We start from the raw sequence: 23,340 nt of genomic DNA, 5'->3' as shown, positions 1-23,340 counted from the left end.
TAAAACGTAAGACCATGAAGTGTCGGATTTATTGCTACACTCAGAGCCTAAAATGTAAGACCATGAAGTGGAAAAGAAAAAAGATGACCGAGGAATCTAGTCGTCATAGGATGAACAGTTGATGTTCACTTTACACGCATCTACATCTTAGTTTCTACAGAGGCTGGCGACTATAAGCCTTACACAATCCTATTTAAAGCAGAAGTTATGAAAGAACACTCTGTATAATACGGGAATGAAGTAAGAACTCTATAGATGCTTCATTAGCACTTATATATGAGCCCCTATATGAACATTATAGACATATACACAATCAAACAATACGTGTACAATCAAAGAAGTTGGTACATAATAATAATGGTATCAATCAATGGTTCCATGAGTCGCATAACCAGTCTCTTGCTTTATCCCTGCTACTGTTCACTTCCTTCAGTTTGAAAGTTACTTGGAGCACTGAAGAGATATAACGGGCTCAAGTAACACCAAATCATCAGACATCACAAATATAGAAAATTGTTGACTATGGAATGAGAGGGGCCATTGGGCCAAGCTCCACAAAAGAGTTTTCTAATAGTAGATCAAACTTATTTAGTCTGTTTTTTGCAGCCACCCCATCTGAAGTAAGTATAAGAGTTCAGGTCAAAGGTTAGGACAAGGAACTATAGTAAGTAAAATGAGCTGATACTGGAGAAAAGAAGCATACCTTCCATGCATACATCCCAAAGAAGGCAATAGTATCTGCAGACCAGACCACCGAAAAGGATTTCCAGAAGAAAGGTATTAAAACATTCAATAAAGGGACCAGAAGAAAAAGATAGTTCAGAGCTTCCTTCTCATTTTTAGAGCAGTCTCGTGCCCGAAGAGAAGGGATTGCTGCACACACACAAAAGTAGAAACGTGATGAACTGAATAAATATTATGCTCTAAACACCACTGCACATTTTCCATGAATAATGGTTCTGCAGTCACTAAAATGATTCCATGGAATAAAACAGAAATCTATTTGTTTGAAAAGGGCTCTAAGAAAAAGTAAAAACAACTCAAGTAATTACTCTTAACTCTTGGAACAATGTCTTTGGTTTACATTAACAGCTAACACAGCCAAAGAGCAAACTAGAAAAGAGCTAACCATCGGAAAATAGACCTAGACAGACTACAAGAAAATAGGTAAGCATGTCTGAGGCATCTGATAAGAAATGAAAAAGATAAATCAGAACTTACTGAACATCCAAATTGACCACATGCCTATTAGTCTCCAAATGTCGGGTTCATTCGATGGGAACAACAGGTTGAAAGAGAGGACACCACCTAACAACATTGAGGCATAGGCTTGAACTTCAAAAACAGTGTATAAAGTGGATCCAGGAACAGCAGGGTTCCTGCTCGCAGTGGAAGCCCTTGGGGCAAAAGTTGCAGCAGTCTTTTGCACAACCTGTTAAAGAAGAGGATCTCAGATACATACCAATTTATAGAATCCAATATTAAGCCGAATATGAGGAAGAGGTGGGTGGGTGAGAATCTCCTAATTCAACATAAAGGGTGAACGAAATGGGCTTAATAGTTAAATAAAAAAGAAGATTTTTCCTTTGGCGAATGAAATGATGCTACGTCATTATGAATTCTCATGCCATAGAACATTTGAAAAGAAAATGAAAAAGCCTTGAGAAGTGATGAATAAAGTTTTTCTAAATGATATCTGCCAACATAGGTTTTTCTTGCTTCTTCTATAAATATCAGGAAACACACTGATAGGATGTTTCAATATGAATGTCAAGACATGCTGAAGAAACAGACTAATTGTATAACCTGGGGTATCTACAGATGTTTTACGCATACAGTAAACTTGTTGAGTATTGAATGTGTGTAGCTTGAGTAGTAAACAAGTTTTGTTTGCAAAGAAAAGCTATTTAATGCTGCATATACTGTATATAGAATGAATATTTTTCAAACAATTCTCTTTCTAGTATGTCTTCTGGAAATTCAAGGGTTTTTAACAAACCCTCACTAGTCACTACCATAACCCACGTCCTTTTTTACCTTTGTACCACTATCATATATTCATTCCTTCTCACTTTTGCGATACTAACAGTCTTAAATGAACAGAACAACTCCAACAGGCAACAGCCACAAAAAATGAAGGATTAAACTAATACTAAAAAAAAATAGAATCTTAAGATAATCCAGTGATGATATAAAGTGGGCTTCTCTAAAATTCACACACAACAACAAAATTAAACTAAAAAAAAACCTTTTTGAGGTCTTTCTCAATATCAGAACCACCAGCTGCAGAAGCAGTAGATGGTTGAGAATCCTTAATATCTTCTTTGGGCTCTTTCTCTTCTTCAACGGTCTGTGTATCAACACTGTTTGAACTTGCAATGAACTTTGGGATTCTTTCTTCTCTCTTGCAAAACCCACTAAGCTTGATGCTGTTGTTTCTAGTTATGAATAAAGTGGCGGGAAATTTGAATAAGTGGGTGTTAATGGACGTTGAGAGTAACGGATACATAATTTTTTTAAATTCTAGTCTCAAGAGTTTTTCATTGGGAAGATTTTGTAGTTAGATAGAAAACAGAGGAAGGTGATGAGAAGTGTATGGTTTGCACTTTGCAGAGTGGAGAGCGCGTGTGTGTGTTTTCAGAAAGTATCAGCTGGTCCAGGTATGATGAATAATAAGTAACTTTACTCGAAAAAGATATGTGGTAGTGCTCATGTAGTCATCTATTTATAACTTTACGAGAAGAGTATTTATTTATGAGAAGAGTTTATGACTATTTAGTACCACTTATTTTTATTTATTTTTTTCCTAAATAGTACTTGTATTTTTTTTCAATCCGACTAATTAGCTTATTTTTTTTCAATCCGACTAATTAGCTAACGGTGAGCCGTGGACACAAATTACAAACGCGTGGAAAAACACACGCCGTTAGTGAAATTAGATTGAGAAGGCGAAAAAAATATGAAAACTAAATAGTGATAAACTCTTATGAGAATCCCTATGCAATTATTTTGAGGTAGTGTTACCATTTTGGTGCTAGGCAAGGCAACTTCAAGGCTGCCACAAATCGGTGATCTTTAAAGGTCATGATTCCATTCAATACTCAAAACATACAAACACACGAGAAGTTTAATTTTAATCACTCTACACAGAGCTCATCTTTGTGTTTGTGTAAAGAAACACTAATCAGGATCAAGAAAGCTGAAGGTAAAATTAAAATAATCTGACTACATATAGTCATCACAAACAATATAAGTTATATAAAGCTACATGATCACCAACAACTTCTCTTAAGACATGTAAGGATAGTTCATTTCTGAAAAGAGGCATAAGATTGTTGTAGGACAAAGGATGTAAAGAAGAACCAAGAGAACCAATCTACTTACTACACAATCCTCAAAATCTACCTCTCATGTCTTCGCCTTCTTACTGACAGAAGCAGATGCAGAAACCTCCCCCTCTACAGTTTCTGGAATAGTGTCCTCCATTATCTTGGGGACAGAAAAATTAAAATCCGATAGTTTAACAGTGGATCGATACTTCGGATTTGCTTTAAGAAACTGGTCGATTTCCGACAAGCCTCTCACTTTCTTCCCTGTTGGCAGATAATAATAAGCATCGCATTTGGAGAAATCCCGTCGAACCACCAATGTTCTCTTGAAACCACTTGGAGTCTTCGGGATGTCTGGCTTGTCAATAGCCCAAGTTCGACTGTTGTCATACTCTATGTCAGCAGGGTCTTCACATGACACATTAGGTTTCTTGTCACAGACCCACGGGTCCTCTGAAGCATTATTTCTGATCTCCTCGTATTCTTCTTGAGTTGGGATCAGTCTCCATTTCAGACATTTTCCACATTGCACGGCATACATGCTTATTGATGAGGTTGATGAGCGCATAGGTTGACTTTGACTCTATGCCAACAAAAAAGATTAAGTGAGGAGAAAAAGAACAATAGATGAGAGGTAAGTTTTCAAATGGTGGAATCATAAAGGTGTGCATAAGCCAAACTTCAAGATTACAAAAAACAACCCCTCAAATTTGGATATCAATAGACAGCAGAAATGCCAATGTGCCAGCACCATTTTTTTATCTAGGGGAATGCCCAATGGGAATCCCTGAACGTGCATTTGAGATGTAGAACAACATAGTACCACTTCTCAATTGTACCACGTATCACATAATCTCAGTGCACAATAATCAACGTGCATTGGGAATCCCCTAGATAGGAGAACGTGGCTGTGACTCATAAGAAAATTAAATAAATGATAAGTACTGTCCACTCTACATCTCTTTCACCAAATTTCAAATTGCATTAGAAAGATAACAAACACTCAGCAAAAGAAAAATATTATGCGAAGAGCAACCTACAAAACTTGAAAGCTTTTCAAGGAAGATTAAATTATTAACAAGCAAATCCATATTGTTCATTGAGCTGCCTATTTGACATGGATTACGATGGTCGAAGGGAAGAAATGGGTATCAAGAAACTCTTTATTCAAAACGATTTTCGGGAGGCAACAAGGACTACTCAAGGTTATGCTCCCCCAACCTGGACCAGGCTACTTCAAGATGCCATAGATGACCTGTTAGAGACATGAATCTCTGCTACACACATGGAGCTGCAGACACGGTATAACTTACACAGACCTCAATGAGATCATTCTCAGGACTTGAAATATAGTGAATCCACTAGGGGTCAAACTCTAACCCCAGCTTGCTTTTTTCCATTTAAAAAACGAAAAACAAAAAAAGGAAAAGAATACAAGATGAAAGGAACCTTAGACACCTAAAAACCATACATAAAATCTACAGATTCTAACTCAACATCAAGGGCCTTGCTCTCTGCAAGTTTTATTTCTCTGCGAGCTTCTAATTCTCATGCCATCCATGTTTCCTAACCCAAAGATAACAATTATACCTTTTCAAAAATGAAGAGGGTAGACATCCCTCGAACCAGTGATCCACAACCAGAGGACAAAACAAACACACCCTAAAACTATAAGAAATCGGGTACTATTACAATAAACCCAGTCGACATCAGCTCTAATCTTCTCAGCACCCAAAATTCTTTGGAAAGATTCTATTACAGGTGCGGGCTATGCTGTGATAAAATAACATATTCTGAGCCCCACGTGGGACACTCAAAATATTTGCCTCTATGCCATCACCGTTCTGAATGACATGCTTTAATCAGTTGGAGTTCTGCCCAATATCTACTTGGCCTTAAATGAATAGATAGGTAGATATATAGACAAATTGAGGTATTAAAGCCTTTTCAGGAACTCAACCCTTCTAGGAATGAAAATTTAATCTATTGAAGAACTAGTCCAAATTAGGAATATTCACTAAGCGATCCATTCATTGCGAGTCTGCATGGGTTGCAAAAAATACATCTATCTTACTGGGTCAGAAATATTTTCCATCCTACAAAGGGTCCCATCTAATAGCTCGTTAAGGTACATAACAGCAACGGCTCTTTTTTGCGCGATCAGTGGCCGGTTAGTACACGCTCTTTCCATCTGATACGACTTAAAGGAAAGAACATAAATATGAACCTTTTGTCTCTTTTCTATTCAATCAAGGGTTGAAAAATCGCATTGAGGTTTATCAAGCCTTAAGGCGCGCCCTAAACCTTTTATGGGTTTAGCGCCTTGAGGCTTAAGCCTCACATGTTCACATATTTTGTTCCATTTATCCCTTTTTTTTTTTACCACTTAACCCCTTACAACCTCTATAAAGATTAAAAACTCCCTATTAGGTTATGTTTTGAGCATCAAAACACCTCATTCTATTAGAAATCACAAACTTCCATCAACAAATCCCTGCTCAAAACACCTCATTCTATTAGAAATCACAAACTTCCATCAACAAATCCCATTTTTTCTCATTCTCTCTTCTTCTTCTTTTTTATTATTGAGGCTTAAGCCTCAAGCGTCCCAAAGGCAGAGAGTCTTGAGGCTTTGATGTGTCTTTTTAAACACTGAATTCAACATATATGAATCAGTAGATTCTTTTTTCAATCTATATATCCAAATTCAGAACACATACTTCAAAACATATAATTTTCATTGATGACGAGTTACTAGTGTACAACTATATATTAAATAACAGTAATCCAAGGTAAAGAATACAAATTCTACATGCACGTCTTCAAATATTTCGAGGGTATTTTTTGATTGGTTGCATGTAGCACAAACTCACACTTTTGAGACAATTATAAAGAGTATTCCTGTTTTTCTGTGAAATCAAATTGTTCAGAGTTCAGATGATCTTACTTTAACCACTCAACTTGATTCGAAAGACTTAAGTTTTGGTCCTTCACACCATGTGTCACCACCAGAAACATGAAGTTTTAAACCCTAAACTACTTAAGAAATTCCCGCACACACTCACAGTTCATCCATGGCTACCTAAAATAGAGGTTGCTTCAGTACGTGGTCCTGACATCCGGTTAGGGGGTAAGATGGTTTATTAGTATGTAGTATGATGGGAATAGCACTAACAGGAACAACATTTGACATCACAGTTTACTTGGTTCTCTTATTTGCTCGTGGTATTATACAAGTAATCTTTATCAATAAATTAGAAAAATTCGACCTCAATAAGTGTTTGAGGTTGTCGAGAAATATATTACTATAATGAACTCTGATGTATTAGTAGTCATTTACGAAATCTTGAAAGCATAACATTGCAACAGTGATATCAAAGGAAAAGAAAGCAAGCAAAAGATATTATGTAATGAAACCATGAGAACCTCAAAACTTATGACTAAAATAGCAATGTGATGAGGCAATGTCTGGTCATCCGTCCTATCTATTTTAGATGTCTCTTTTTAGACTGGACATGTCATAGCATGTTAGCTCTTTGTAGTCACCCCTTGCCAACACCACTCTCTCTGAGCCCATCACCAGAGATCGACTCTGTATGTTCTGATTAAAAGTAAAAATCCATTTTTTGTCTCAAAATTACTATACAAATCAGACTTGAAACTTTAATAAGCCAAAAAGTCAGATTATATAGCACAGTAGCACACACATCATTTATGTGCAACGCTAACATGCTTGTAAGACAAGATTTTGTTGTATCTTGGAGAGCATGAGTGGCATCAAATAGCTCCTTGCTATTTTGGCCTTACAGATTTGTAATCTTTGTTTTCTCCGTCATGTAATAATATGAATTAGGTTTGAAACTTTAATTAAGTCAAAAAAGTCAGATTAAAATATTAAATATCACAGTAGCAGCGTAGCACACAGATCATAAGTGTAACTGCGATGTGCTTGTAAGACGAGAGATTTAATTGTATTTATGAGTGGCGTCAACTCCGTCAAGTAGCTCCTTGCTACTTTGGTTTTATGGAATTGTAATCTTTGTTTTCTGTCATATTAATGATAGAAAGTAAACTTTGACAATAAGAAGAAGAAGAAAACACACGTATTTACACTTCATTTCCCAATAATTGAGAGATCGAGGGTATAATGTTGCAACTTCCTAGATTAACTGAAAATAACCGAAAAATCAGTAAGTTGTTCAGTTGTTGTAACGATCAACCCAATTCTATACAACCGGACAGATGGCAAGGATCAAGTTGCGATTTTTCGACAGTATGATCTCAACATCTCATCATTTTCAAAAATCCAAAACTTCAAAGTTCTTACCTCACCAACCACACCACCACAGATTTCAAAGACATCACAGTTTTTTCCCAAGATTTTCAACCTATATTGACAAGGTGGAAAATATAGCAACTGATCATGTTTAGGAATAATGGTCTGGATGTGGTCGACTTCCTCTTAACCTAAATTTACTAGCTTGAACCATCCTATAAAACTGACTTGTTTCAAACCTAGTTCGAAAAATAGAACACCCATATGAAACAACCAACTTTTTGTTTCTCTTATTTGTACAATTTCGTAGATCTGAAATAAAACATGCACACACACAAACATGCAACACCAACAGCTGCTACTACTACAACAGCTAAAAAAAATAAAAAGTCAAGTTATTATAACATATAAAGAGAACAATATAAACATGCCCAACAAGTATAACCCCACAACGTTTCACAGCAAAACACCCCCACCACCACTACTACTAGTTCTAACATCAAAGCCAACTGAAATATAGCTATGAAACAACTAAACATAACAATATAAACATACCCAACAACGAAAATCAAACAATCGTCCATTTCTTAAAACTCAACATTTCATATACTTAAGAAGAAGAAAAAAAAAACTAGCTTTCGTGTAAATAAAAAGATGAAGAAGAAGAAGAAAAAGTTATACCATTTTGAGTTTGAGTTTGTTTTCTTTCAATCTTTCTTTCTATGCTGGTCTTTCCTCGATATCTCTGATGATTTTTTTTCACAGAAAGAGAGAAGCTTTAAATAGGCTCAGCCTGGTTTTTAATGGGGCTACCTTTTGTTAAATTGCTACTGGCTTGTGAAAGTGTGAAACACATTTTGGTAACTTTGGGCTTATTTTAGAAGCCCATTTAAGTTTAATTTAATTGTTAGGATTTTTTTGGGAGCTTATTTAAGTTAAATCATTAATTAATTACTTTGTTTAATTTTAGATTAAAGATGGATGGGGAATTTTAATTTGGATGAGATTTTTGGTGTGGAAATTAAGAATATTCATTGGATTTAATGAATCATTTAATTTAAAAGATGTGATTTCCATAAAAAGATTATCATTCTAAAAGATTGGTGTGAACTTTCTCTCTTTGCAAGTGCTTCGACAAATGATTTTTTTTACGAGATCATCGTACTAAAAGAAATCGTGTTTTGATATTTCAAATGTTGTTGCTAATTCTATCCAGTATGTAATTATTAATCGTGTTTGTTGTCGATTTTATGGAAAATCTTCAACTTCTTCTATTGAGGTTACTAAGTACGAACATCAAAATGATCCAGTTTTTAGTATCACAGTGTTAATAATAGCATCAAGATCATCCTCGCCAAAAAATACCAACTAAAATTTATTTTGTTTGTTTGGATGTCTTGTTTTGCACACAAATACCAATGGTGTTTTATATATATATTTTTTTCTTGAGGCGAGTCTAAAAAATCGATTCTTTTAAGACAACTACTATTGACTTTATTTACAGTTTTTTACAAATATATTTGTTGCAGAGTTTCCATCCATGTAAATGCGTAAAATAAACTTATATCTAAGAGAACCTTGTTGGCATGCACTCTGAAGCTTGGGTATAGAGTTTATAGACCGAGCCTGACCAACTTTAACAATGCATACTTATGATATAACATTCAATTTTGGTCTCTAAGATACAACATAGAATTTTATTATATCAATAGTACGAAAGGTATATAGTTGTTCTATGATTAATTTTTCTCGAGAAAAAGCAAATGAAATACTACTCGATTGGATATTTAAATATATGTTGGATGACTTAGTTTGCGTGCATTTATAACTTCATTTATTTTGGATAAAATGTCATATTGTAATTAGTGAGCTCTCTCAGATCACAACAATAGCAAAAGACGTGATAGTTGAAATTCATATAGTTGGAGGAAATTATCCATTGAATATTTTTAAAATTATGATCCCAGTTATAGTGTATAAGTCCCTTTTCTGCTTGGTCATTTTTTTGCAGGACATTTTTGTCCCCAATAATAATTTTAAACCCCAACAATAATTTCTACAAACAATGCAATAAAAACCATGATAGGGGTACTATAGTCATTCCCTATAAAAAGGTGTGGTTATGATGTGAATGGTATCTACCTTTTTTTTGTAAGGGTCCCACCTAGAAATAACATGGCGATGCCACGTGCACATAGACTAGTCCATTGAATGGAATTACAATAAAGCTAGTAATGGTGTAGATGTATGTATTGTTGAACTTCATTGCTAATCAAGTGGAAACTATGAAATGAAGAGTAACCACGAACAAGTTTCAAGATTCACTACTCAACGTAGTGGGCGACTCCTGCATTCTTCCACTGCCTAACCGTTTTCCTATACATGGGCTTTGAATTGGGCAATGTTATGAAAGAAAAGCGTGGAGATGGAGATATTTTATGATATATGATTTTTGAGACCAATAATGTGCCTTAACGTTAGTGCTAATTTAGATCAATATGCTCCGGAGTTTTCTTTAATATCAAAAAGTGTAATCAAACCTAAATTTAAGATATCTTTGTTATGCATGCACTACAAAGTTTAATTTGTAATTAACCTCCAAATGGCGATTGAATTGAATATGTCAAGTTTTAGCTAATATACATAAATCTATTTTGAATCACTTCCCACCCATTCTTTTTATCCACCTTCTCCCTATCTCTCTTAATAAAGAGAGTACCCGTGCAATATATAATATCGCAATAAAAAACAATTTCGTTTCACATTGTTTGTAACGCTTTTCTATCTATAAAAAAAAAAATTATATAAATTAGTCGACACACTTTGAGGTTCTGCTAGAAAATTAATTTCTTGATATTTTATATAGCTTTTGCAAATTAGATAACATTCAAAGGTGAAACCTATAAATTTCTCTCGAACGTCATCACTATCATCTATTTTTAGTGTGAAATTTATGCGAAAAGGAAAATGGTATGTTCTCTTTCATTCAATTTTGTTTTATATTTCAAATTATAACCGATTTCTTCAATGTTTTAATCTAGGGTAAATCTAGTCTATCCATTTTGCAATAGAAGTAGTTTGGTTTATAAATATGAAATATCACAATTGAAAATGCTTTTTTAATTTTCTCAATAAACAATCGAAATTGCTTCGCTATTTTGAAATTTACTTCAAGTTGTTTCAAAAGTAAAAATATTCAGTCTAACTAATTCATTTCAAGACTTTTTATTCCACCGTCTTATATGTTATATGACATGCAGCCCATGCTCTCGCAAACACAGATTCAAACTATTGATATTTGTGTTAAATCGAGTGGAAAAAACGAAAACTATCAATTTTGTTGTTTATCTTTTCAATTATATATCCTCACCTAGAAAATGAACTCAAACATAATTTTTGTGTAGTTATAAAACACTCACTATAAAGATCATCTCCACAAAATTTAAGCTCATTTTGAGATATCGATATTATCATGAAAAGACTCGTCATCAATGAATTTTAAACCTTTTTAATATTTCAATTAATTTTTTTTCGTAAAAGGATTTAATTTCGGAACCAATGGAGAGCTAGACCGCTTGTATATGGGGAAGACAACGGACAGTGTTCAGTGATTACTAGTTATAATTGTGTTGGGGGATACAAACACTAAAAATTAATAAAAACCACATATATTGTAAAAAAAAAAAAACATTTGCTTTAGAGAATTAGAGTGTTTCATTCATTTTAGTCAAGATGTAAGTATGGACGCAATTCGATTCCTCATGTAATCTTCAAATTGTTACAACTAGACCTTGACAATGACTATGATCCAACATAGTAGCCACAAATTTCACTGAGTTTCAATCACAATTGTATTTGAAAAGTACTGAGTATCTATTTCAGTTCCAATTCTATTTGAAAAGTATGTGTGTTATATACTCTATATATTAAATCATTTTAAAGTGGAAAATGGATAACTGATTTTGATTCCATTGACATTATTGCATTTCTCATTTTGGTTGCTATGGTAATTAGTAAATAGCAACATCAACAATATATTTCAAATGAAACATGCAGATCACAAAATTATGTACCAACCAAAATCAACAAAATTTTGAGAAAATTTGGCAGCATAAAAGATAAGCGTGATTAATGCCTATATACATTGTAATTTAGAGCCATGGTAGATGGTTAAACTGCATGGTTAATTTTTGGTTAGCCATGGTGATTAGTTTGGTGAACCATGATTAATTGAATTGGTTGATTAAGGACCTTTATATATAAGTCCAAATTGAGGACACAGAAAAAAAAACAGAGAGATACAAAGAAAAAAAAAACTAAAAAAAACTCCGTTCATGCAATGCTTAAGCTGACAATTTACCAATACAATTTCTAACAATTTTAGATTACTACTTCATTTGATCAATTGAAAAAGAGCTAATACACCAGGTACATCTAATTTCTGATAAAATGATATGAGAAATTTGATTGGATTGTTATAATTTCCTGCTGATCTTTAATTTATTAGATTTCGATAAAAAAATGATCTTTTTTGTTAGTTTTTTGGTTTCTGGATTGGATTTTGATGAATCTATTGGTTTTAACAACTCGGGGTTGATTCATAATTGGATTGATTGTGTTGATTGGACAAATTCAGCTGGTTTTAGTATCCTGGTGACTTATTAATCCAATTTTGATTGGATTGTAGTCTCTGGGCAATTTCATTTGATTAAAATGAGTGTCCTTGAATCAGGAAACAGTCAAATTTGACCACCCAGTTCTGATTTTGAACCATTTTGCAAATTCTATGTGATGATCAATAGTAATTGGATTAGTTTTGTTGGTTTGATTTATTAGTAGAGATAATCAGTTTCATTTGCTATTATGTATTGATCAAAGTTCTTTCATCTGGACTTCTTTTGGTAATCTTATTGTGTCGTTATGATCAGTTTTCGAATTTGCAGTTTTGAATTTTGGAATTGGATTAATGCAGAGAAATGAAATATTAGATTTTGATGAATTTGTTATTGTGCATTGTAGGATGGCAGCATTGGTCGCTTCAGGTAGTAGTAGTAGTGGTACTGGCTGCAATCCAGTTTCATCTCCAATATTAGTTCAGGAAAAGGGAAGTCGGAATAAGCGAAAATTCCGTTCTGATCCACCTTTAAGCGACGCCAATAAGCTCCTGTCTTCTTGCCAGACAGAATGTTTGAGTTTTGAGTTCTCTGCTGAGAAGTTCCAGAGCAATTTGAGCCTTGAACATCACGGTGTCTGTGATTTGTGTGGTCTCAGTCAAGAGCAATCCGAAGCAATCAATCCTGACCTTAAACTGTCATGTGGCCCTGGGTTGTTTGACATCGGGTCTGGTCGGCCAAAGGAAGTACTAGAACCAGCAGAAATCCAAGAAGCTGATTGGAATGATCTTAGTGAAAGTCAACTTGAAGAAATTGTTTTAAACAATTTGGATACAATTTATAAAAGTGCGATTAGCAAGATTGCTGCATGTGGGTATGGTGAAGATGTTGCGTCAAAGGCTGTGTTGAGGTCTGGTCTTTGTTATGGTTTTAAAGACACCGTGTCGAATATTGTGGACAATACCTTAGCCTTTTTGAGAAACAGTCAAGAGATTAATTCTTCGAGAGAGCACTTTTTTGAAAATTTAGATCAGGTGGAAAGGTATGTACTAGCTGAAATGGTTTGTGTGCTTCGAGAGGTCAGACCATTTTTTAGTATCGGTGATGCAATGTGGTGCTTGTTAGTTTGTGACATGAATGTGTCTCAAGCTTGTGCTATGGATGGTGATCCCTTGAGTAATTTCAGCAATGATGTATCTCCAGGGTGCAGTTCTTCCATTTCTACTCAGTTGAAGAATGAAGCTAGCAGTTGTGAGCCAAATCAGACAAATTCTGATTCTATATTCCCAATTACTCATAGGTCCCAATCTGAAAAGGCATCTGCATCAAGAAACTTAAATTCGTCAACTAAAAAAAATTCTCTTGTTCTTGAAGGTTTGTCTCCCGAGAAAGCGAGTCCGATTAGTACAGAACGTACTCCAACTTCCCGTCAATCTTCAGCCCCTGAAGAAAAGCCACAGGGTGGCAGAAAGTCACATTCAATTGCTGCTAAGAGAGAGTCTATTCTTCGACAAAAGTCACTTTACTTGGAGAAAAGCTACAGAGCATATGGGTCGAAAGGTGCAGTCAGGCAAGGGAAGCTCAATAGCTTGGGTGGTTTGATCTTGGATAAGAAGCATAAATCTGTCTCGGATTCTCCTATCGGGGATCTAAAGACTGCTTGCTTGAAGTTAACTAAGGCAGCGGGGGTTGATGTTACTCGAACTAGTGGAACGCAAAACTCATTGGTCGGTGCTGTACTATCTACCCCTATGACGTCTACCAAACTAGAAACTATCACCACCCACTCTTCATTATCTTCATCTGATACAGAACTTTCACTTTCTCAACCTTCAAAAACCAACACTGTTTCAAAGCCCCCTAGTTCCGAGCTTCTGGCTCTCAAAGAAGACTACGCCGAGTTTCAATTGGATAAGGCCTTGGGACAGTGTGTCCCAGACGACAAAAAGGATGAGATGATTCTGAAATTGGTCCCAAGAGTGAAGGAATTACAAAATCAGCTGCAAGGTTGGACAGATTGGGCAAACCAAAAGGTGATGCAAGCTGCTCGCAGGCTAAGCAAGGACAAGTCAGAGCTTAAGACCCTCAGACAAGAGAAAGAAGAGATGGCACGTCTGAAAAAAGAAAAACAAACTTTGGAAGAGAACACCATGAAGAAGCTGTCTGAAATGGAGAATGCTTTGTTTAAGGCTAGTGGCCAGGTTGATCGTGCTAATTCTGCTGTTCAGAGGCTTGAAGTGGAGAATTCAAACCTGAGACACCAGATGGAGGAGTCTAAAGTACGCGCTGCTGAGTCAGCTGCAAGCTGTCTAGAAGTAATGAGAAGGGAGAAAAAAACTATGAATAAATTCCAATCTTGGGAAAAGCAGAAGACGTTTTACCAAGAGGAGCTTGCCACTGAAAAACACAAGGTGGCACAGTTACGACACAATCTAGAACAAGAAAAAGATATCCAGGATCAACTGGAGGTATGTCTTTACAGTGGAAATCTATGTTGTTCATCTTGTAGGTTGTGAAAAATTTGCATATTTAAAAAAAAAATAGAGTAGAAGGATGGCTTCGTACTTTCTCGTCTAATGGGTTTGATAAGGGGCGAACGTTGAGAGGTAGACTTTCTAAAATGGGATTTACTCAATAGGGCCATAAGTTAGAATTGTACTCTATCACAAGTAGGTTATGGAGGAAAAAAAACATAGAGTCAGATTTCCACTGGCATGTTAATGCACCCTTTACTTTTTCTTTTTTTTTCTTAACAAAAAAGTTCAATTCTTGTTTGTAATCTGTTTTTCATTTCGCAGTTAGTACACGAACATATTTTAAATAAAATGTATAATGCTTTCGTATCATTCAAAAAGTGTTTAGTAAAATCATGCTGATTGTATAATATCTCTTTAGTTTTTCTTTTGGAATTTTTGTTTATGTTGGATTTGAAAGCTAATTTCATTAAACCAAACGTTTTCTACTTGTTAATCGAGTAAGTACATGTATTATACTTTCCAAAAAAAAAGTAAGTACATGTATTATACTTTCCAGAAAAATTCCATGTATTATACTTTCCAAAAAAAAAAGTAAGTGCATGTATTATACTTTCCATATCTTTTGCGACACTTTAAAACAGAATTGCTCTGTTTCTTTTTCAACTTATATTTTTATTTCACCAACAACTGGTAAACCGAATAATTGCACTCTTATTTTGAATCTTTACCATATTAATCATGTACCAGTGGAAATAGTTCAAAATATCAAGCTGCTTGTTAGTAACATGGTACACTGAATTTACTTGTTCATATCAATTGCAGATTATATATCTAGGTGTATTGGTTACTTGTGAATATGTGATAGTTATGCCTGACTTGGTAGTTCATAAAATTTTGGTTTGCCTCACTTTTTTGATACTATCCAAATACTGGCTTTTGTTTGTTGCATCACTTGGTCTTTCTCATCAGTGGGAAAAAAATACAGGCAAGGCAGAAGCAAGAAGAGAATGCAAAGGAAGAATTCCTTAGGCAGGCTATTTCCATTAAAAAAGAGAGGGAACAGATTGAGGCTTCATTGAAATTGAAGGAAGACATGATAAGACTGAAAGCAGACAGTGATCTAAAAAAGCATAAAGATGATGTTCAGAAACTTGAATCAGATATTAGTCAGCTAAGATTGAAGACCGACTCTTCAAAAATAGCTGCATTGCGGTGGGGAACTGACGGAAATTATGCAAGTCGCGTGACAGACACAAAAAATGCCCCTACAATCAAGGGATCCACCAAAATCTCTAAAAACAATGACATAGCGATAGATTTTCAGGATTTGTTGGGGTCTGGAAATTTGAAACGAGAACGAGAGTGTGTGATGTGTTTGACGGAAGAGATGACTGTTGTTTTCCTCCCATGTGCCCATCAGGTTGTTTGCACGAAGTGCAATGAGCTGCATGAGAAACAGGGAATGAAGGAATGTCCTTCTTGCAGGACTCCCATCCAACGGCGCATTTGTGTTCGCTATGTTCGCTCTTAGCTTTCGGATACCATCCTTTTCCAGACCGGATTCAGACATTCAGTTATCTAAATAAAGTTGTGTGTGAAGAGCAAGTTTTCTAGAGGGAGACTGATTTGTAAGACTCCTTTGAAATAGAATAATGCATCTTATGTTTTTGTCACTGTATTTAAACCTTATAAAGTGAAAGTTATTACATCTCTGGTTTATTCTTCACTCTCTTTTTGTTTCGGCATAGTCCTGCTATATTGGTTGTAGTTACTTGTGTTGTATAGTTGCCTCCAGTTTGTTGGCGTGGTTTTAGATTCTGTTTGTAACATGTTACATAATATTTCCAGTTGAATAAATAAAACGACAGCTTGAACAGAATTATCTTTTCAGTTTCACACTATCAAATCTTTTAGAACTGCAGATCTGAGTTGCTTACATTTAAACAACATATTGGTACTTGGTGAAAAGGGATTCTTGGTACAGAATGTATTGCAAAGTACTTGCTAGTTTACGCTAAATAGACCGAGGTACTGGTATTCAAGAAATTGTCTTCTTAAGTATATTTTAATTGGATTAGAATTGTATAGTCTGATATTCGATATGCTTTGAAGGTTAATCATTAATCTAGAAAAAAAAAATTGATTATATTGTTATACTTTCCCTGGAAAATTCATTGAAAAGCGGCATCTAGCGAATTTTGAATTCAAAATTAACTTTGCACTTAAACTCTTGTGCAAACTCCATTAACATCGAAAACTATTATTTTTTGCATTGACTGTTTTTGTTACCACATGATGTCATAACGCACACGCTTGAACGTTAATAAAACGTTGTAAAATGTCCAAATCACCAAAAAGAATCCCAACTACTCAAAGCGCTTCATTCTTAATTTTTTTTTTTTTTTTTTTGGTTAAGAATAAACCTTTATTATACCAAACGTAATCTATTCTAATAAGAAAGCGAACTCCCCAAAATAACCGTTTTTTGGTTTAACAAGTTTGGATAAAAAATTATATGCCCCGAAAATGCAAGGCTCTGGAAAGACAAAATAGCTTTTCACAGACGCATTCCCAAAAGACAAACAAAGAAAACTTAAAATTCACTTGAAACAGTGCGCGCTTTTTCTCTCACACTCTCTTAATCAATAATTGAGATCTCTACGATGTTTGTTCCAATTTCTCTTATATCTACCCCTTTATTGTAAGTTTCATATCCATATTTTGAATTTGTTACTTTGAAATAAGAATTGCCGAAATTTCATATTGTTCTAAATTTATTGTTCAATTAAGGGTCTACATTTTTTCATCAGTAATGGTATATCCTTCTTCATGACTGTTTCATGATTGCGCAATTAATGATTGTTTAGACGAATGGGTGGATTCCAAGTTTTGATTCGGCATCATTTTTTTTTTTTTTTTGGGTATAGGTAAAAATTAAAGAAAATAGCATGCATTTTCCATTGATTCCTTTTATTATTTCTTATTACTGCAATGCAACTACTATTCTCATTCTTTCGGTTTCATTTGAAGAGTTTTGAGGTTTCTGATTTAGTTTTAAAAACTCTTTGTAACATTTGTGTGTGTATGTATTTCAGTGAAGAGTGTTAACGCCATGAACAAGGCTATCTATAACTCCCCTAATTTGTGATGAAAGGTTAGTAGTCTCTTGAATGCGGCATAAAATTGATTGGATTTTTATCTTATTCTAGGACTTTTAAAGTTTTAACGTGTTTAGCAAGTTGTCAATTCGAGCTATTTTGCAATTCTAAAGTTTTTTTTTTTGTTTCCAGGACTTTTGCTCTTTGAAAAAACTTGTACAAATACTAAGCAAGAGGGTAGAGCGACTAGTGCATAGACGTGTTCGATCACAACACGAGCAATGACGGTTTGTGATTTTGCTAATTGAGTTTGTTATGGTTATTTGGCTAATTGAGTTTGTTATGGTTTATGGCTTGCAAAAACTGAAGGGGTTTTCTATATATGTGCAGGATAGCCATTTTGCTTGCGATTCGGGGCATATTCATTCTTTGAGTAGTTCGCGTAAGTTCCACTTCCAAATTGATATGTTTCTTACTTGATGGTGATATTTTTTTTCGTCTAACAATTGAAAGGGGTTGCAAAAATATGCACGACTTTGGAGTCCTGGGGAGTTAGGAATGGAGAATTTGGCATACATGTAGAAGATGAAGAAAGGGAGAAATCCCTCTTTCCCCATATTTTTAGTCCTTTAGTGAAAATACCACGTACTGTTATTAGTTTTACCACTATAAACTCAGCTTTTCTTACAATCCCAAGTGTTAAAGTTTGGTTATACTTGATACAGTTGGTACATGAAGGACCTAACTTATAGTCCATGAGATTGGTAGATTATAACTGTATATTAAGCATTTACGAGTTCTTACGTAGTGATTAGCAAAGAAAGTGAGGGTTTTATTTGGCAAAGAAGTCATATTTATAGTAAGCCATTAATAGTGCAATGCTTAGGTTAGAAACGAATAATTGTGTAGAGTGTAGTTGGAAATTAAGTTTTTGTTTAGAAAAGTTGGTGAGTGTAAAGGTATTGGTTTGTTGTTACTTTCTTATAATGCTTCATACTTGGTAATGGAACAAATTCATCCTCCTGAATGGTTGAAGAGTAATGAAAGTGAATGTAGCTGCAATGGTCCAACTCAACATTTTGATTGGTGTTCCTCACAATCGGTTACATATTGTTTTGCATTATTTTGTTTATGTTATTGTTGTAGATACTTTTATTGGGTTTTCTTGAAATTAACATATGTTATTGTTTTTTGTTGTTATAGATGATCAGGCCAACACATTTCATAGAAGAAACATATGGTTAGTGAAGAATGGCGATAGTGGTAACAAGAGAAAACCAATAGCATTTTTTTTATATTTGTTTGGCAATGATGATTAGTGGGATCCATTATCCATGTTCAACATGGCAGTATGGAACAATTGTCTCCTTCCTAAAAAAAATGAAAGTCTTAAACTACCATTGTTGTCAGATTTTATGTGCATGTGTTCTGACTTCTATTAGAAGGCCCATGTATTCTCTTTGGTGTGGCTTTGGATTTGGACTGTATCCTAAATCCTTCAAAATTGAAATCATGACTATTGGTGCAAATGTTGTTCCATTTGTTTAACGCTCTTATTTAATTTATCCTTTTCGAAATTAGTTTGAACAATTAGTTTGTAAATTAATTTAGGATGAGTGCAGACACATTGGACACTAATTACCAACGCCCCATCTAGCCATAATCTAAATATGGGTAGAATGTTAGGTAATGTAGAGTATTAAACTACTTTACCTCAATTGGGCTTTACAGTTCATGCCATGCTATAATATTGAGAAAGAAAGTAGTTGAGGCTTTAACAACGTCCTAAGCTAGAAGAAGACACAATATCCAAATGGCTAAATTGCAAATATGGTAACTTCTACTAAGCACCTGTGTAAATCTTTTTTACTTTCCAGGAAACCCGTTGGTACTATCTACTACCATTTTGCCAAGTACGTTGGTATGAAGGGTCATACATTTCACAATCTTTACTCTCAAATGGCCATGTTACAGGCGCAACGCGCGTGCAAATTTGCTAGTTTACATAATCCTAATACATCATAAAGGACTTGCATATTTACAACCATTGGGGGATCATGCCACCACACCGACGAGAAAGGCGGAAGGAAAGAAAGATCTCGAGCAGGTCCAGATGAAAAATGTACATCGTACTGACCTAGCAGACGAAAATTTTTTACTTGATGAGCTGCATGCGAAGCCAGTGCATCTGCAGCACCATTTGCCTCCCGATAAACCCAACTGAAGTGCACTTCATGGAATTTGCAGAGCACTAACTTAATCTGAATAGTAATTCGAGCTAGTGACCAGTGACAATCAATGATTTCATCCTTTAAAACTTTATAAAGCAATTGAGAATCTGTTTCAACCTCCAATAAGAATCAATGATTTCTTATTGGGTTATATTGATATACCCCCACCACTAGTTGCAATTAGCATTACCCCCCTATAATAATTGAAATTAGGACTCCCCCCCCAATTTGACAGTCAAAAGGAGTCAACTGTTAGTTGACTAGTCCAGAATCATAAATTGTCCTAAATACTTTTTTTCTGTAGAAATTACAAAATTTGTCATTAACACTGTTCAAAGTCCAAACTCAAAATTAGACACTGTTTAAAGCCCACAACTCAAAATTAGACATGCAGTTTACGTCCGATGAAAACTTGCTCTATTTGGTGGTTTTAAGCGGGAAGAATGGTGTTGTGCTGCCATTGTTATGCACTAAGATAAAAATACTGGAAAAAATGATAATTGTTTGATGGAAACTGTTCATTGAATTAATACTGGTAAGAAATGATCAAAATTGTATCAAGGCACTTGCTGGGCGAGATGCAAATGATCATGCTGGAGATCGATTCAGTATTGCATCTCTGATGCATTCTCAAAAGAACTCTGACCATAAAAAGGTATTGTGACAGTAAAATAAAAACTTCCCTAAAAACTTTAACTAAAAAAACTGATGGTGCCAACAGCTAAGCACTGGCAGTGCTCTCCTAGTTAACAGTGGTGAGAATTTGACAGGCAAAGAAGGAAAAGAGTTTCACAATTAGTACATCACAAAGGCAAGACATAAAATTTTGGCCATGATTAAGTCGCCAGTGATGATCGTAAGCAACAAGTGAGTTGGAAACAGTAATTTAGGTCTTGATGATGTTTGCAAAGCAAAAGTATATAACAACACCAAGCTGTGTCAGTTCTTTCAATTCCTTTGCAAAAGTTAAGAGAGTGAAATTTATAAAAGTAGTAAAATGCAAAGCCAATCAGACAAGGGAACAACACCTAATCATTATGATATTGACTCCCAACTGGTTCCCAGCCTAGCTACTATCCATTATTTGCATAAATCCCATAGACTAGTCGTTGTTGCCTGAGCTTATGGTAGGTTACTGATTCCTCCACTGGAGACTCCCAACTATATTAAAAACACAATACCTACAGCGAAAAACAATTGGGTTGCATCCATAGGATCCTTGGCTTAGGCTGATTGATTAGCTGCTCTTTTTCTTAAAAAGAGATTGGTCATTTTGTCAACGAACATGTCTCAGGCCGGATTGACTAATCTAACCCTTAAGGAGGCTCACAAAGTCATTTTCTAGTTTTAATATATTGTAAACCATGTACATAGACTGCCAAGGAACCTTATCTTGTTATCTCTCTTTCAGACAATAGACAACTCTCTTGAAATCTGAAGCAATAATAACTCTTTCAATAACCAATGCTCTGCACAACCTGACTCCTACCAAGATATGATACATGTAAAGGTGTGATGTGGGATTCCCTTACAAACAGTCTCAGGGGACTGATGTGAATGGTTGGGTGAGACCGAGTTCGGCTTTATGAGCGAACTGCCTACGTATCTTACTCTGGGGGTGGTTGGGGTCGAGGAGTAGAAATCAGTCTGCGTGCGTTCATAGGAATGGTATTTATAGAGATTGAGAATGTATCCTCACCCTCCACGTGTAAAGGACGTCCACCAACGTAGGGTGTGGATCATGGGAGCACGTGAGAAATATCTACATAGGTCTGCTGTGATGATGAGGAGTGGCGGTCACGGGCAAGTAACTTTTGGCCGTGTCGATGGTGCCGGTCGGGCTTAGTACAAAAGTACTCCTTGACCATGATTGCTTATGGATAGAGGTCCGTGTCATTGCACGGTGTAGTTCGCGTGATGTTGCGATCTGTCTTGTGGCGATGTTGGTTCGCGGATGCGACCCGATACCATAGGTCGGTGCACTAGTTCCATCATGTTAAGCGTGTCTTTGGATAGAGAATATCACTCCTACCACGCCCCCTCTCGGTAGGTTGTGATAACGACCCGAGAGAAACGATAACAACCGCCAGCGCATACTATGTGATAGTTGGGAATCGGCCACGATCGATTAATAGAAACGGCTAGTGTTAACCGTGTGAGTTGGTTAGTCGCGATCGTGTGGCGCTGTGCGTGCGTGACGGATCTGGCGATTCGTGAAGAAAAACGTGGCGCCCCGTTTTTTCGGGATGTGAAAAGACAAGACAGTTACTTGGAAGTCGTGGGGGCTAGGGCTAAGGTGTAATCATAATGCCTTGGAAATTGGAGGGGCGGTTGTTCAAAAATTTTACTTGCTTGACTGAGGCTTCATTTGGCTACTTCGTCTGGTAGAGAGAACTTCATTAGCGCAGCAACCTTCAGGTTAGTTTTCTGCCATTTTTGAACCCGTTTCCCTTGTTTGGTGTTAAGCTTCTGTGCTAAAGTTGTTAGAACCCTCTGTTAGATACTAGTAGCTAGATTTGTTAAGCTTAGAGGAGAAAGATGTCGGATTCTGATGACACTCGTTCAAACGAGGTGCGTGAAGTTTCCCTTGGTTGGGAAGAGGAGGAGGAGACAGACGAATCGGTCGGTATGTTGGTTGAGGGTGATGGGGATGAGGCTGGGAGTGAGGAAGGTGATGCTCGATCTGCCCCTGTGGTGGCTGACGTTGGCACTTCAGGACGCGGTGAGAGATCGGCTTCAAGCGATCTGCCGCCTAGGGCTGTGGATAAACACGCTTTGAGGGCGTTTCCATATCTAAGGAAAAGATATGGTATATGTAAAGGTGTGGAGATCCACGAGCCTGACCGAGGCGTACTGATCTTTAGCGATAGGTACGTCCCACCGCATCACGGGGTGATCGTCTGTGAGGGGCAGCTGAGGGCGCACATGACGATACCCTTTTCGAAGTTGGTTTGTCAATTTTGAACCGCCAGGGCAAAGCGCTGCGGTTAAAATTGGGTAACACCTGGCGGTTGTTGAAGGTGTTCGACCTGTTGAACGCCAGCGGTGAATACCAGATCGAAGTCGCTGATATTATCGAGCACTTCACTTTGAAGCGATCTAGAGCATATAATTTTAGCTTGCAAACCCGAGCTACTCTGTCACCCGTTCTGGATGGAGTGAGTAACGAGTCTTGGGATAAAAGACCGTTCCTGTTAGTCGGTAACTCACTTGTCTTGGCGGGTTCGGTGTGGATGAAAACGTGTGATTTCATTTCAGTGGGTGGGTACCGATGCGCTTTCTTAGGTTTTGGCGATATCGATTGATCTTGTATTGA

The 23,340-nt window shown here is 36.0% G+C and overlaps 3 protein-coding genes and 1 long non-coding RNA gene across 5 annotated transcripts; 2 read left to right on the top strand and 2 right to left on the bottom strand.

Annotated features, from left to right (window-relative positions):
• Nucleotides 1-205: 205 nt before the first annotated feature.
• RPH1 (resistance to phytophthora 1) lies at nt 206-2,737 on the bottom strand. Its single transcript, XM_086589862.1, has 4 exons — nt 2,249-2,737; nt 1,222-1,432; nt 704-873; nt 206-615 (listed from the first exon to the last, which is right to left on the bottom strand). The coding sequence occupies exons 1-4, from the start codon at nt 2,507-2,509 to the stop codon at nt 589-591; spliced, it is 669 nt and encodes a 222-aa protein (XP_086445988.1). The 5' UTR covers nt 2,510-2,737; the 3' UTR covers nt 206-588.
• A 453-nt stretch (nt 2,738-3,190) lies between these two features.
• LOC147517740 (methyl-CpG-binding domain-containing protein 4-like) lies at nt 3,191-8,442 on the bottom strand. The gene is made up of 2 exons (XM_086589860.1): nt 8,287-8,442; nt 3,191-3,912 (listed from the first exon to the last, which is right to left on the bottom strand). Exons 1-2 carry the CDS (start codon nt 8,287-8,289, stop codon nt 3,409-3,411), a joined length of 507 nt encoding a protein of 168 aa, XP_086445986.1. The 5' UTR covers nt 8,290-8,442; the 3' UTR covers nt 3,191-3,408.
• A 3,448-nt stretch (nt 8,443-11,890) lies between these two features.
• Nucleotides 11,891-16,421, top strand: LOC147517739 (RING/U-box superfamily protein). 2 transcript variants are annotated; one of them, XM_086589858.1, is made up of 3 exons: nt 11,891-12,033; nt 12,625-14,686; nt 15,681-16,421. In XM_086589858.1, the coding sequence occupies exons 2-3, from the start codon at nt 12,626-12,628 to the stop codon at nt 16,224-16,226; spliced, it is 2,607 nt and encodes an 868-aa protein (XP_086445984.1). In that variant the 5' UTR covers nt 11,891-12,033; nt 12,625; the 3' UTR covers nt 16,227-16,421. The 2 variants fall into 2 exon arrangements, with proteins under 2 accessions (XP_086445984.1, XP_086445985.1); XM_086589859.1 differs by having other exon boundaries at nt 15,665-16,421.
• A 715-nt stretch (nt 16,422-17,136) lies between these two features.
• On the top strand, nt 17,137-19,341 carry LOC147517738 (uncharacterized). Its single transcript, XR_015213938.1, has 5 exons — nt 17,137-17,396; nt 17,791-17,849; nt 17,986-18,080; nt 18,184-18,235; nt 18,997-19,341. It is a non-coding gene; the product is annotated as an uncharacterized LOC147517738 (long non-coding RNA).
• The last annotated feature ends 3,999 nt before the right edge of the window (nt 19,342-23,340 follow it).

The sequence above is a fragment of the Coptis chinensis genome, chromosome 2 (genome assembly GCF_015680905.1).
Source record: "Coptis chinensis isolate HL-2020 chromosome 2, ASM1568090v1, whole genome shotgun sequence".
NCBI classification, from domain to species: domain Eukaryota; kingdom Viridiplantae; phylum Streptophyta; class Magnoliopsida; order Ranunculales; family Ranunculaceae; genus Coptis; species Coptis chinensis.
The sequence above is the reverse complement of the archived record's forward strand: the minus strand, read 5'-3'. Positions and strand labels throughout refer to the sequence as shown.

What these genes read in the sequence shown, in the direction of transcription:
- LOC147517739 (XM_086589858.1), top strand. Translation starts at nt 12,626, where the DNA reads ATGGCAGCATTGGTCGCTTCAGGTAGTAGTAGTAGTGGTACTGGCTGC. An exon ending in ATATCCAGGATCAACTGGAG is followed by an intron (nt 14,687 to 15,680) that starts GTATGTCTTTAC and finishes AAAAAAATACAG; the next exon opens with GCAAGGCAGAAGCAAGAAGA.
- RPH1 (XM_086589862.1), bottom strand. Translation starts at nt 2,509, where the DNA reads ATGTATCCGTTACTCTCAACGTCCATTAACACCCACTTATTCAAATTT. An exon ending in TTGAGAAAGACCTCAAAAAG is followed by an intron (nt 1,433 to 2,248) that starts GTTTTTTTTTAG and finishes CTTCTTTAACAG; the next exon opens with GTTGTGCAAAAGACTGCTGC. An exon ending in TTGGGATGTATGCATGGAAG is followed by an intron (nt 616 to 703) that starts GTATGCTTCTTT and finishes TACTTACTTCAG; the next exon opens with ATGGGGTGGCTGCAAAAAAC.